The 14,461-nt window shown below is 42.9% G+C and overlaps 1 protein-coding gene across 5 annotated transcripts in view; it reads left to right on the top strand.

Moving 5' to 3' along the window:
- The window catches only part of ST3GAL6 (ST3 beta-galactoside alpha-2,3-sialyltransferase 6), a 156,208-nt gene that overhangs the window by 95,776 nt on the left and 45,971 nt on the right, over positions 1–14,461 (top strand). For 3 of the 5 annotated variants that reach the window (XM_069945572.1, XM_069945569.1, XM_069945571.1), the window contains 2 exons: positions 4,192–4,257; positions 13,440–13,526. In XM_069945572.1, coding sequence (XP_069801673.1) covers positions 4,192–4,257; positions 13,440–13,526 — 153 coding nt within the window. The remainder of the gene's footprint in view (positions 1–4,191; positions 4,258–13,439; positions 13,527–14,461) is intronic. The other 2 variants (XM_069945574.1, XM_069945573.1) reach the window with 1 other exon arrangement.

The following is a 14,461-nucleotide window of genomic DNA, read 5'->3' as shown; positions in this document are numbered from 1 at the left end:
TTAGTAGCGTGTATTACAAAGTGCAATAGTGCAATGTGCAATAGACAGACATAACAAAGGCAAAACATGTAAGAAAAATCAGAAAATTGACATAATTCATACAGGGTTAAATAATCTGAGGTACTGAAGGTAAACTATAAAGTGCAAATAGTGCTTAATATTCACTAGCAGTGAATATTAAGAAACCACAGTGGTGATAAATGCCCCAAATAAGCAACTAGATACAAATGTCATGCATGTATGCCGTGCGGTTCCCTTACCCACAGGAACACCCCAACGCCGTTTCGGTACACCCTTCGTCAGGAGGTGTATGATGGGAAGGTGAGGGGAGTATTTACAGGGGGAAGGACCAGTCAAACATGTTGCCTCACAAGTGTGTATAGTTTGTAATTAACATACCCATAGCGCGATACACCGCGCGCCGCCACCCCGGACAAGGCACCAAACAGCTGCGTCAGCGACGATCAACGTCACTTCCGCCCCAACCAACAGCGCCCCAACCAACATGGCCCGATCGGGTTTGTCCTTTATATTTGTTTTTTTTGTGAGCCCTGATTGACTGGTGGACATTGCGCGTGCGCCGACGTTTTTTCGACGCTTGCGCAGTGTCTCTGGTCGGTCGAGTACTGACTCTCCTTTCCACAAACAATGATAACCACATTCTGGCCGCCTCCGTCGGTACACATAACTTTGCAGCGATGTTGAATGACGTTGAGGGTGTCAGATAATTTTGTTGTTCTGCGCATGCGCGCGTCGCGACGCGTGGCCATGTTGGTTGGGGCGCTGACGGAGTGGGGCGGAAGTGACGTTGATCGTCGCTGACGCAGCTGTTTGGTGCCTTGTCCGGGGTGGCGGCGCGCGGTGTATCGCGCTATGGGTATGTTAATTGCAAACTATACACACTTGTGAGGCAACATGTTTGACTGCTCCTTCCCCCTGTAAATACTCACCTTCCCATCATACACCTCCTGACGAAGGGTGTACCGAAACAGCGTTGAGGTGTTCCTGTGGGTAAGGGAGCCGCACGGCATACATGCATGACATTTGTATCTAGTTGCTTATTTGGGGCATTTATCACCATTGTGGTTTCTATCTGAGGCGACTGCTAGTGAATATTAAGCACTATTTGCACTTTATAGTTTACCTTCAGTACCTCAGATTATTTAACTCTGTATGAATTATGTCAATTTTCTGATTTTTCTTACATGTTTTGCCCTTATGTCTGTCTATTGCATATTGCACTTTGTAATACACGCTATTAACTGGCCAAAACATGTTTTAGTCTTTTTCCAACTATTTCATACATGAACCGTGCGGCTTCCCCTTTCCTTGTGTCTGTATTGTCGGTCCTTTGTAGTCCTCCTCCGCCTTGTATGTTCATATTATGTAATTGAGTTTTTTTAAATCATGTATGTTTATATTAATTGCTTCAAATAAACTTTATTAATGATTAATTTATCTGTAGTGGGCTCAAATATCTCTTCCATGTGAAGGAAGTATTCTTTGGTGGTATATATGCAGTAGATTATGGTTTTGAGCATTAATTGGGTGTCCCTTGTAGACTAAAAAAATTTTTTGGTCTTTGCCAAAGGGTTGTTTTTGGTTTTTCTATCTGTGCCCTAGGCCTGCAGCGCGCCTCTCCCCACCTCCATCCAACCTAGGGGCGTGCTGAAAGTTAAGGGAGATGGAGAGAGAGGTGCTACAGACATCGGGGGAGGCTGACCTCTACAACGCAGTACCGTCGATTTGTACATGCCAGTACAGGGTCTGAGTGATTATTGACCAAATAGGCCGATTATTTCCCTTCCTTAAAGGTCTTATGATCACACTGATCACATCTGCTGATCACATTAATTGTGCATCCCAAAATATTATCGGCAGCACATCTTCCCAGGTAAGCAGGGGACATGCTAGTGACAATGGTTGAATTGACTAGTGGCATAAATAATCCAGTGTTTGTTCGTATGCCCATTCACTCACAAAACTTGGGCCATGTGCAGGCATCTTTTTAATCAAATTCGAGCTTTCATATTTCAGAGGCCACTGTAACCCCCAAAGTCTTGTACATGTGTGGATTCAAGTCCATTTCATACCCAGTGGCTTTGGGCTGCTTTCCGCTGCTGGGGGCTGCCACTAATAGCCAGCTTGGCATGATTTTGTGATAGCTATTTAAAGAGGATGTACCATCAGGTATGTCCTCCTAAACCTGACACGACACAGGGATAGAACGGCGCCGTCACAGGGAAGTCGGTGCCGCGGTCCGTTTTTCGAACCGCAGCCCGGTTCCCCTGTACGGCGCCGTTCTTTCCACGGTTGCCGGACGGTGCTCAAGTTGGAATCAAAGGAGCCGCGTCATAGAGGGCCTACCTCCTGTGCTTGGGCACCGGCCGGTAACTGTGGAAAGAACGGCGCCGTACAGGGGAACCGGGCTGCGGTTCGAAAAACTGACTGCTTCCCCGTGACTGTGCCGTTCTATCCCTGTGTCAGGTTAACGAGGACATACCTGGTGGTACATCCTCTGAAACTGGCATCTTTAGGTTAAAAAGCTGATAGTGGCATCTAAATAATCTGAAAGCACATTCTTTGGGGGTGCAGTTTTTTGGATCATCTCCCCACATTTTTGCTTGGTACCCATGGCTGCTGTGACTCTGCTATTGATACAGTCTCCCTGGTGGATCCAACAGATCAATGCGGTACATATGTATTGCAATAATTGCTCATGCTAGTCAACTAGGGGTACTAATGGTGTGTTTACACAGACAGATTTATCTGACAGAATATTGAGGCCAAAGCCAGGAATGGACTATACAAAGTGAACAGGTCATAAAGGAAAGACAGAGATTTCTCCTCTTTTTAAACCCATTCCTGGCTCTGGCTTTAGAAATCTGACAGATAAATCTGTCAGTGTAAATACACCATTAGTACTATAAATCCTCCCATAATAAAAATTAAAGTGTCACTGTTATAACTTTCTAAATCAACAGATGTGATTCAAAGCAAATTTGCAATATACATTCATTATATTGTTATCATGCTGTAAAACAAAGCTGAACTTCCAGCGGTCCAATCTCCTGAAGGCAGCTATATGACACTATACTTACCAGAAATCCAGGTCCAGTCTCCTGAAGGCAGATTTTCTGACTTGTGCTGGTTGAAAAAAACAGACTAAACAAAGGAATTCAACCCAGTACAGAGAGTCACGGCTCAGTGTGTCCATCAGTCACATGACTGCCTTCTCTCTGTGAGCGCTCAGATGACCTGGGATACACAGGACTTCCTGTTTTCTGACTGTTTTCCTGTTTTTTGAGCGAGTCAGAAAACAGGAAGTGCCGTGTTTTCCATGATGGAAAAAAAATTATTAATGTGTATTGCAAACTTAATATCACATCTACTGTTTTAGAGTTTGAAAGTTATTACGACAGGTACACTTTGAACTGTTGTAAATTATCACGTTCCTGACCCCCTCCTTAGTCACTGTTGTAAGAAAACAGATGTTTGCCAACATTACGTTCTAGAAAAAAAAAACTATTTAAAAAGGCACATATATTCAAGACTGGTATGGATAAAAACTACACACCAGGGTGGGAAAAAATTAGCCCTCACTACTGCCCCACAGACCGTAAAATGTACGTTATGGGGGGTCAGAATAGAATAGGACCATTTTAAGCACATTTATTCAGTTTTACAGCATGTTAAGTGGCATAAAAATTAAGTTATGGCTTTGAGGGGAGGAGGAGAAAACCTCAAAGTCTAAGAAAATAAATCTTAAAGACGTTTTGCATTTTAGATGAGTAGCAGTGATAGTGCCCGATCTTTGACTTGGTGAATGTCTTGGTGAACTACCCTACATTGAATTGTCTCAACCTGCAGATTTCTACAAAAACTACAGCTCCATCCAGTGGAAGTATTGTTGCGTGACATCATGCAGCTTTAGCGCAAAGTTCTTAAACTCTTTAACCAAAGTGAATAACATAACATCCATAACATTTTGACTTAATGTTGCTAAAATAATTCTGTAAAGTCTATAGTTACTCATTCCTGAAATGGACAAATGTAAAATTAAATATATATACAATCCTCCTTGGTGTTTTTAATTATCGTTGGATTTTACCATACTATTATATACTAGTATGTACATGTATTTTAGACTTGTTTTTGTTGTGTGTTTAAATATGTTTTTCTTCTTTTCAGGTTACCCACAGACCCAGTCAAAGAATACAAGTCTTGTTACAATGAAAAGTTTCACATCCTCTTGAAGTAAGTTATTGTAAAGAGAAGTGGCTTTTTGTGGCTGGGCTGTTTACAGGTTCTTTTATATGGTGCTTGTCATAATGTTTTGCTCTACAGATCAATAGGTGTCACAGCTGACATCGGATCTGCTTGCTGCGAATACATTCCACCCCTTTGAGTTCCATGCATGAGCCTTATTAACTAGAATAGGGCTTATGCATGGAACTCACCCGACGTGGCACTTGTCCACAGCAACCCAATCTTCCGGTGTCAGCTGTGATGCATTGTGATCTGTAGAGAGAATTATTGTGATTCTTATGTACCCTTTATGACTGTGGTGGGAAACGTGCGGCCCTCCAGCTGTTGCAAAACTACAATTCTCATTGGGACTGGACAGCCAAAGCTTAATTCCCATCATGCTTAGACAGTCAAAGCTTTAGTTTTTCAAAAACCTTAGGATCTCCACCGTCTCAACTAACATAGTTATACTTGTAGGATTCATCAAGGTAAATATTTTTGCAAATGCCTTCATTTGGCAAACTTGACTCCTCCAGATATGCTGCTCCTTATCTCCTATTGGCAGCTTGTCTAGGTTACTGACCACTACTCTGCTTCGAAAGCGATATATAATATATATATATATATATATATATATATATATATATATATATATATATATATATATATAATATACACCAGCCAGATCACTTTTTACAGGGCAGATCAATGGTTAGTAACTAGATATGAGCTAATTTTTTTAAATATTGGATCGCTCCATTTGGGTTAGACATGAAACGGTTGCTTTGTGCTGATAGGCTCCTGCACTCTCCGCTCAACCAATGCGCCGCTGCAGCCTCTGATCCAACAGACTATGCAGACCTCACTAAAGACAGAAGACCTGAGCCCAGGAGGGGAAGTGTGCCCCCCACACTCAGACACCCAAGGGCTTAAGTGGTGATGCTATGCATCCCCACTTAGTCTCCTGAGGCTAGACTGTTCTCCGTCTGCTGTGCTGAGCGATTTGCAGCCGCCTAAACAAGAAAGGGGTCTTAGAAACTTAACCCCTTCCTTGCTGGGGTTGATGCCGTGCACTCAGCACAGCAAGTTGAGACCAGTCTGGGTAGAATCCCCACTTAACGCTTAACCCCCTGGGGGCCAGACTGTTCCATGTTTACCGTCCTAGGCTCGGCTCGCATCTTCTGTCTTCAGCGTCCACTCCTGCAGTATTTGCTAGAACGTGGTAGAACTGATTCGCTTTTCTCTAATAGTAACCTAGACAATAAGCTGCCAAAAGTGGGAGGCAAGTTTGCAAAAATTTGCAACTTGGCGAGACCCACAAGTATAACTGTTCGTTCAGATGGGAATACCCCTTTAAGGCTGAGTCTACATGGTGATTTCTGGTCGCTTATATAAGTGGCGGAGTTGTGCGGGCGCATTACCACCCATGTGTCTGCCACGGTCTTAAAAATCTAATTGCATAACCAGGAATCCCTGTGATGGTCCGAACCCTAAAATCTTTTAACACCTTTATAAGAATCTTGTCGGTTACTACTTCCTAAACTATATAAATGACCTTAAAAATCCTATATCCTTTAGACTATGTGCATACACAGTCTTTTTGGCTCTCATTATTGGTCCTCATCTTGGTCAGAATTTTACCAAAACCAGGAGTGGGTCAGAAGCACACATAGGATTTCCGTAAAAATACAGATCAAAATGAGTACCAACCATACTGTGTGTGCACTCGGCCTTAGAATGATGGAATCTCAAGGGCCCTCCCGGTGTTAAGAAAAAAAAAATACCAGTATATTATAAGTATGTTGTGTCAATCTGCATCTTTACCAAGTCTACGATAATGCTGCTACAGACTATAGGGTCTGTATACACTCTCCTAGTCTGGATTGAGAAGTTTTTTTGCACCTGTGTTCTGCTATGTTTTTTTTCTATACACAATGTACATTTTAACAGTCACACATGCACTCAATGTATACTCTACATTAAGAACTGGACTTTGTGGCTTCTCCTATGCTACCATGCTGCAATCAGGACCCCCGTCCGTTAGTCAGTGTTACCATAATAGAATAATAAGTTAAACTGGCGGTCAAAATACTACTTATAACAATCGCCACTGACAAATGTAAGGAGCTGCTCACAGGTGGAGTCGAAGAGATAAAGTATACTGAAAAGTTTGAAGGGTTTTTTCATTTTAGGGGGGGGGGGGGTTGGTGGTAGTACTCTGGAGAAAAATAAACAGTTTTTAAATCAACTTGTGTCAAAGTTATGCAGATTTGTAAATTACTACATAAACAAGCAATAACTCTAGAATGTGTACTTACCTCTCTGCCTTCCTCCTGGTTCAGCACTGTTCCACAGTGACAGTCCCTAGTGAAAGTGTTTAGGTGTCATCATTACTGCACACTGCATGGGAAGTTACAGCCAATCACTGCCCTCACTGGTCAGGTAACATGTGACCTGTGAGACCAGTGATTGGCTGATGCATCCTGTGCACAGGGATGTCACTGGGGGCTACAGAGATTTGGACTGTCCTGGACTGAGAGCAACTGGAGATGAGAACAAAACCTTTTTTTATATTTTTTATTTTGCAGGACCCTAAACATTGTCACAAAACCTCTTTACTAGTCCCCAGCACTGCTGCATTTATTTTTCTGCAGAATCCCACTGCAGCGGGTACGACCCCTATCTGTTTGCATCCTATAGTCTTCTCAGCAGTTTTTCTCTGCTGGCTTGCGTCGTTCAGTTCCTGGTAATCTGTGTTTTTGTGGAAATGGAACAACTGAATCAGCATTTCAGGACGGTGTATGAATAGTGATGAATGATTAAAAGGTCTATTTATGATTAAACGGATTTAATAAAAAAAAAAAAAAAAAAACTCAAGCTGCCTCTCAGTTGCTTTGTTTTGTTAGGCTGGGTTAACACTGCTTTTTTTTGCAGTCCGTTTAACGTATCTGTTTAATGGGAAAATGGATGAAAAAACGGATGCATATGTGTGATGCGTTTTTCCATTGACATTTTTATTTGAAAAAAAAAAATGGATCAAAACAAATCCTTTTTTCTTTTTTACTTTTTTTTTTTTTTTTTTTTTTTTAAGCGTGCACAAAAACGTGGTTGACCAAAACCAGTGTGACCACAGCTTCACTTACATTGTGAACCACTGTTCTTTCTAAAGAGTTGCCTTACATGATCAACATAGACATTGACAGACTCCTCATCTTCGTAGGGAGAGTATTGTGGGCATGCTGTAATAGGGAGACTCAGCTGTCTGTCAGTGATGTATCTGGTGTGAACCGCCTCCTAGCGTCATTAGGCTGCTTTCACAAGTTCATGGATGAAGTGCTCCTGGACCCATGAAAAACCATCTGTTTGCATGCGTGTCTGTGTTTTTCACGGATTGCACGGCTGTACCCTGATGTCAGATCAGTTACATTCCGTGAAAACACGGATCTCAATGGACTTCTATGGGGAAAGCTGTGCCGTGATCCCATCAGAGCTATTTTTTCACAGAACGGATTGCGGATCTGTGAAAAAACGGACCTTGTAAATAGCCCAATAGAAAACAATGGGCTATAAAAGTGTCCATGATCACTGATCCACAATAACGGACGACTTCACGGAACGTGTGAATGGAGCCTTAACCTTTTGGTGCCATCCAGCATACATTTACGGCAGAAGGTGCAAGGAACATATGGTATTGCCTTGTTCCCAAAGATCCTATCAGAATTATGTGTTTCAATATTTTTTTTGGTACTATGTCGGAATTGCTGCACTTTGTATAGATGATAGCGGGGAAAACAATTTTACATGTTAACTGGTTTTAGTTGTGTCATAGAAACATAAAAGATTGTCAGCAGAAAAAGACCACTGGGTCCATCTAGTCTGCCCATTTAGTATTTCCCTTCTTATTATCTTAGGATAGATATATGTACAGTATTTTCAGGTATATAAGGCAACTGGGCGTATAAGACGACCCCTGACTTTTAAGAAGATTGTCAGAGGTTCGCCCTATATGCTGGAAAATGTTGACCCCTGTCTGACCGCAGCCCTGTTGCGGTCAGGCAGGGGTTAACGGCAGCTAAATTAAAAAAACACAAACATTTAACTCACCTGGGGCCCGTTCCCAGCCTCCGCACGCCTCGCTTACCATTCCCAGCGCAGGCAGTGTAACGTACACTACCTGCGCTGGAGACTGAAATCGCGGAACCTCTCCCGGGCAGCCGAGCGTCTCATCGGAGAGGCTTGGGGGCGCTCGGCTGCCCGGGAGAGGTTCGGCGATCTCAGTCTCCAGTGCAGACAGTATACATCACACTGCCTGCGGCGGGAATGGTACGTGAGGCGTGTGGAGGCCAGGAACGGGCCCCAGGTGAGTTAAATGTTTGTTTTCTTTATAGTGGTTGCCCCATACGGTGTGGATGAGGCCATTTTTGAGCCCCCCCACTGTATTAGGCAACCATACCCGGCGCATAAGACGACCCCCGACTTCTAAGAAAATTTTTCGGGGTTAAAAAGTCGTCTTATACGCTGGAAAATACGGTATATACCGGTCAGGTTTACATTCTGTTGTAGATTTACGCGTTTCACACAATTGTGCTTAAAGGGGTTTTCCAGCGAAAATCTTTCTCTCACCAGTTGATTTGAAAGAAAGTTATATAGATTTATAATTTACTTCTATTAAAACAATCACCCCCCCCCCGCTAAAGCCCTTATACTCACCTCGTTCCCGAAGTCCCGCTTCTTCATCCGGCTCCGGGATGGAGATATCACTGTGGGAAGCCCAGCGCTCGTGCGCTGCTGAGGTGATAGAATGACGGCTCCATTCATTCTCTATAAGCGTCAGACTCATCTCAGCAGCGCGCGCTCCGGGCTTCAGGGATATCTCCGGCTCCATGAACAGGACTTCAGGAATGAGGTGAGTATAAGGGGCTCTAGCGGGGGGTCAGCCGGGCTCTGACCCGGCACGGGGGGTTGACAGGTTCACTTTAAGTCTTCCCATACTTATTAGCTGCTGTATGTCCTGCAGGAAATGTTTTATTTTCAGTCTGACTCAGTGCTCTCTGCTGACATCTCTGGCCGAGACAGGAACTCACCACAGCAGGAGAGGTATTCTATGGGGATTCATAGAAAACCGAGACAGAGTTCCTGTCTCAGCCAGAGTATGTATCACTGTATCAGACTGAAAATAAAGCATTTTCTCCATGACATACAGCAGCTGATAAGTATGGGAAGACTTGAGATTTTTTAATAGAAGTAAATTACAAATCTATATAACTTTCTGATATCAGTTGATTTGAGAGAAAAAGATTTTCGCTGGACAACTCCTTTAATCATGGTCCATGATTAAGCGCAATTGCGTGAAGCGCTTTGGTAGTTCTGTGCATACCATGTTTTAATCCACTCTATTAAAAGTTATGTTTTACATTGACACATTTGGAGTGCTGAAATCCACACCACATCTTCGTTGAGCCTCTATGTTCTGTATAGTGAGGATAAGGGTACTTGGTGTCGGCATCCTGACGATCATGATGGGCCTTCCTGCTGGCCCTTTGTATGTTCTTTCTGGAATGGTCTGTATTATGAATGCTGTGTCCTATCTCTCATACACCACCCATACTGAGGTATAATGTTTGGTTTGGTTGGCCATGTATTCTGTTCCTTTGTGGCCGTTGTTTTCTGTTGGCTTACAGATACATTTAGGAATGTTCCCATTTATTAGTTGTCTCTTGGTCTCGTGCCAGCTTCTGTTTGGTAACCATATGCTCAGTACCATAAGAAGCTTTAGCTTTGCCACTCCTCTGATATTTTTTATTGTCTTGCCCAGGGTTATTGAATCTTTTAACAACTGGCATTAAGGTGTGGCAGATGGAGCTGTATTCACCACCCTATTTAGGGATAAACAGGCAATAGATCTTAATGCGTAGTGGGTTTAGTTTGCTTCCATTGCTTGAGTAGTGCCTTATTTCCATATACTGTTGGCATAGACATAAAAGACTGGGCATCTTCACATCCGTTTCTTTTCATTGTTCCGGAAAAGCTAAAACAATCAGCTGCGTTGTACACTGTCTACAGTTTGTTTGCCGACAATGCGTCTTTATGGTAACGGATAGCGTACATCCTGCAGTCACATTCATACTTTCATATGCTCTTTTTGCTAACCTAACACTGCGGAGGACTGACAGATGGGAATGTGACTGCCGGCTCAGATTACGCAATTTGTTACCATACCACACAGGTCTGAATAGGAGCCGTGGAAACAATACGTTAAGAGTATTTCACTTGAGCATTGTCCAAGAGACTTGTCAAAAGTTCCGATCTGTCATTGCCTCACAAATCATTATAGCTGGGAGAAGCGCTTAGTTGAGTGCTTTACTCCCTGGTCTGCTGCCTTTTCAATATCTTTGCGGGAAAGTCTGCCGCCATAAGCCAGGGAATGAAGCACTTGAGGCCCTATTGTCCCCAATCCAAAGAATAGGGGGTAACTAGCACATCAGTGGGTTTCCAGTCAAAAAAAATGTCTGGTTCTTTACCCTCTGGCTTGTATCGATCTCCATCCTGCTTTTCTATACAGCCTCATTATAAGTGTTGGGTGCATCCAGTGATAGTGTTCGCTAGGTAGTAAAGAATATTCTTACCCAGCGCCCTTAGTTATGATTAATATATTAATATCGGCAGCACTCAGAATGGTAGGACTTAATTTTTTTTTTTGTAGACCTAAAAATTCTCATGAGTTCCACTATCACACTGAAAGCTTCTCGCCCATTCTTTCTATATGTGCAAGGTACCTACTGTAGCAATACCTCTGTACATACAGTAATGAACGGTTTCATTGTTTAAGGCTGACGTTCATTGCTCTATTATTGTCTTGCACAAGCTGGAAATGCTGAAGCAGTAATTGTATGTTTTCTTTTGTCTAAGATCTTAAGTTTAAGGTTTTTCAATTACTGGGTGGTGCTGCCATCTTGGATCGCCTCTGTTACACCCTCATACTGTAAACAGTCAAGCAAGAATTTTGCTTTCGGCAATGTCGTGTTCAGTGTGCGTTCATGTTTATCTGGTTACTGCTATGAGTACTGTGGCACTTGTTTAAAGGACTAACAACAGTAGAGGGCAGCTGCTCTATAGCATTACTTGCTGTACAATGTATATTTGTATGAAAAGTCTTCATTTTGGTGAATACTTGTACATGCACACTTGTGGCATCCGTTAGTTGTCCTGGTACAGAGGACCTGGTAATTCCAGCCTGGTTGAATGGACACAGGAGACGACAACTAACAGACTTGGATAAAGGATTTGTGCGTTATTTCATACATTTGGTCTATATCACAGAACACTATTTTATTTGTTTGCAGCGTTCCTAGATGGACGGATACTCGGTTACATTGCTGTCAGAGATCTGTATTTCCGTAGCAGGAATCTGAGGCTGACCCTTGGATTTTTGCCCTAGACATGCAGTTTGCAGATCCTCTACTCCTTTACTTTTCCTGTGCTGAATCCATAGAAATAACCTGCCACCTAGTTTCACAGCAGATTTATTTTCAGATGAAAATGTTCCACTGCATGTGAAATGGGGCTTTGGAAACACTATTCGCATGCATTGGGCGCGGGTTCGATGGGATTTTCAGAGCCTAATAATATAATGCCAGCCTTCTCCTTCCTTGCACTCCACTATAGAAGCATCCTTTATTAGAAATCTCTCAATTCTCTCAGATTTTTATAATTGGAGACATGGATTTTTATAAATGACTTTTTTTTTTATATAATGCAGCATCTGTTTTGGCTGCTTTAAGGGACCAGCAATACAGGTAGAAAAGAAATGCGAGGGGCGCAGGTAAATGTACCTAGTAAGGAGGGAGTTTGTAAGAACCGTATAGATACGTATAATGTTTAAACTGATAGTATATCCAAGTCGATAACCTGGAATTAGTTGGGACGTAGAGGTGAATGATGTAATATTTAAAGCAAATGTGCCATCAGGTACATTGCTTTCTTTTTTTTACATGAACAGACCGGCACCAGCGCTGAGATGCTGCTGGGGCGGTCCCCAGTGTGACAATCTCCACTTCGTGACGCTGCTTCATTAGAATCGGTGGAGCCATATCATAGAGGGGTGGAGGCTTTGTCACACTGGCGGTCGGCAGGCGGCCCCCAGGGCTGGACCGCTACTCGGGAATAGACCGGCACTGTGCATAGGAACTGGGCGGCGGTTCAAAAAAAGGAATGTGCCACCAACATCCCCTCATCAGTACTAATCCGTTAATGTAAAAAAAGCAAAGCGATGTGCCTAACAGTACATTCGCTTTAAGGAAGAATGCAATGTGATGTATATGCTTGAGAGGGAGGCTCTGTAGCACGGTGGAGCCAAAGTACCCAGTACAGCTGCGGCACCACTGCCCTTATGGTGTTGGCTGCTAGCTGGAGAAAATACATTAACCTGCGCTCATCAATCCAAGCTGCGTTTTCTTGGCCAATCGGTCCAGACTCCTTGCCACTATTCTATCTTCATATAAGATTAGGATAAGTACATACAAGTGCAAACTGGTTTTCATAATGGTGCGGTTACACAAACAGATTTATCTGACAGATTTTTTTTTAAGCCAAAACCAGGAACAGACTATAAACAGAGAACAGGCCATAAAGAAAAGACTGAGATTTCTCCTCTTATCAAATCCATTCCTGGCTTTGGCTTCCAAAATTGGTCAGATAAATCTCTGTGTAAATGCACCATTAGATTCTACACTGCAACCACTTGATTGATTTTGCACAGATTGCAGGCCAAACACCATATTCAGCAAGTTGAAAACTCTGGTGCTGTTTGGGGGTCATCTGCTTTCATGCCACTCCATGCTGCTATGCTGCCCTCTTTTTCCCACTTTGCTGCCACTATTCACATGTCACGCTGCCAGCTCTTGCATCCTGTCCAAGCCTCAATTCTGCAGAGGAGAAGAGGGGACTAGCCTAATGACCACAGACAACACAGGAGAGCACAGAGCACCTGTCATTGTACTTTGACGCAATCTAAACTGCATTGGGTTTTGGCTATAAGAAAGGCCAAATGACAAAAGAGTAACTGTGGCACAAGTTTCCTGCCGTCTGACGAGTTCCTCATTGCATTAATAAAGGTTGGGAGGTATGACTATGGGGCACTGTGGTACACTTATTTTGTGGGCACTATTACTGACTGACAACAATATCTGCAGACGACTAGTCTCCGGTGGAAGAAACAATCTTGATGGTCTGTCACGGTTGGAGAAGATGAACATCTACAATCAAGAAAATCATCATCTGTGAGTCACTGGATATAATTGTTGTTTGATCACTGATGTGTTCTATGTTCTGTTTGTAATCCCTTAAAGGGATTCTCCCATTTACAGATTTTTTTTCCCCCAGAATGTGGTCAGGCTGGCATAGAAGTGAAAGTTATTCTTATCCGCCTTGATTCTTCACTGCGTCTGATCTTAGTACATTAGTACACTTAGTACACTGATGAAGCTACGTGAGCTGCAGCAATACACGGGGAACCAATCCTCTCCTCCAATGTGGGGGTACACAAATATTACTTATTGTTTACTTTAATTTCCTAGTTTATATTCCACAGATTACTATATTTTCACATGTAAGGAGGTGGCAGGGTCTGCTCAGGATTCGCCCAGTGGTCGGGTGTTGACACTATTTAGGCCCAGGCCAGGTAGTGTTCTGTAGTGTAAGAAGCATTTTTTTCCCTGTCTTTTCTGGTATTGTGATGTCCTACCACGGGTGTTACTGCTATATACACCCTTTGTAAAAGTCTGTACTTATTGTTCTTGTGTGGTGATGAAAGTAGCATTTAAGTTTCGCCACTAGATGTCACACTATTAGCTATGTGTATTTAGGAGCTGCACAGCTTAAGTGTATAAAAGGTTATTGTTTCTTTGTGTCACACGAATCTGCAGACAAATAGGAATCTGTTCTTCTTTCCTATCAGCTCTTTTTACTAGCTCTGTTGCACTCTTTACCCAATCACATTCCACGTTAGTTACGATAGGGAAGGAAGTCACATGGGTGGAGGAAGTGAAAAGGTCTTTCGTGTTGGACATTGTGAAGGAAGGACGCAAGCTAGATAGCTCTCCACAGTGGTCCTATCTGGGCCCTGGCCCTCTGCCAGGTCCCCTACCAAGTCTGTCTTAGCTAGAATCTCATATGGTAGGAAGCAAGACAGTACACCGCTAACAGTTTTCCTACT

The sequence above is a fragment of the Dendropsophus ebraccatus genome, chromosome 11, assembly GCF_027789765.1.
Source record: "Dendropsophus ebraccatus isolate aDenEbr1 chromosome 11, aDenEbr1.pat, whole genome shotgun sequence".
Lineage (NCBI taxonomy): Eukaryota > Metazoa > Chordata > Amphibia > Anura > Hylidae > Dendropsophus > Dendropsophus ebraccatus.
This window is presented reverse-complemented; position numbering and strand designations above follow the sequence as displayed.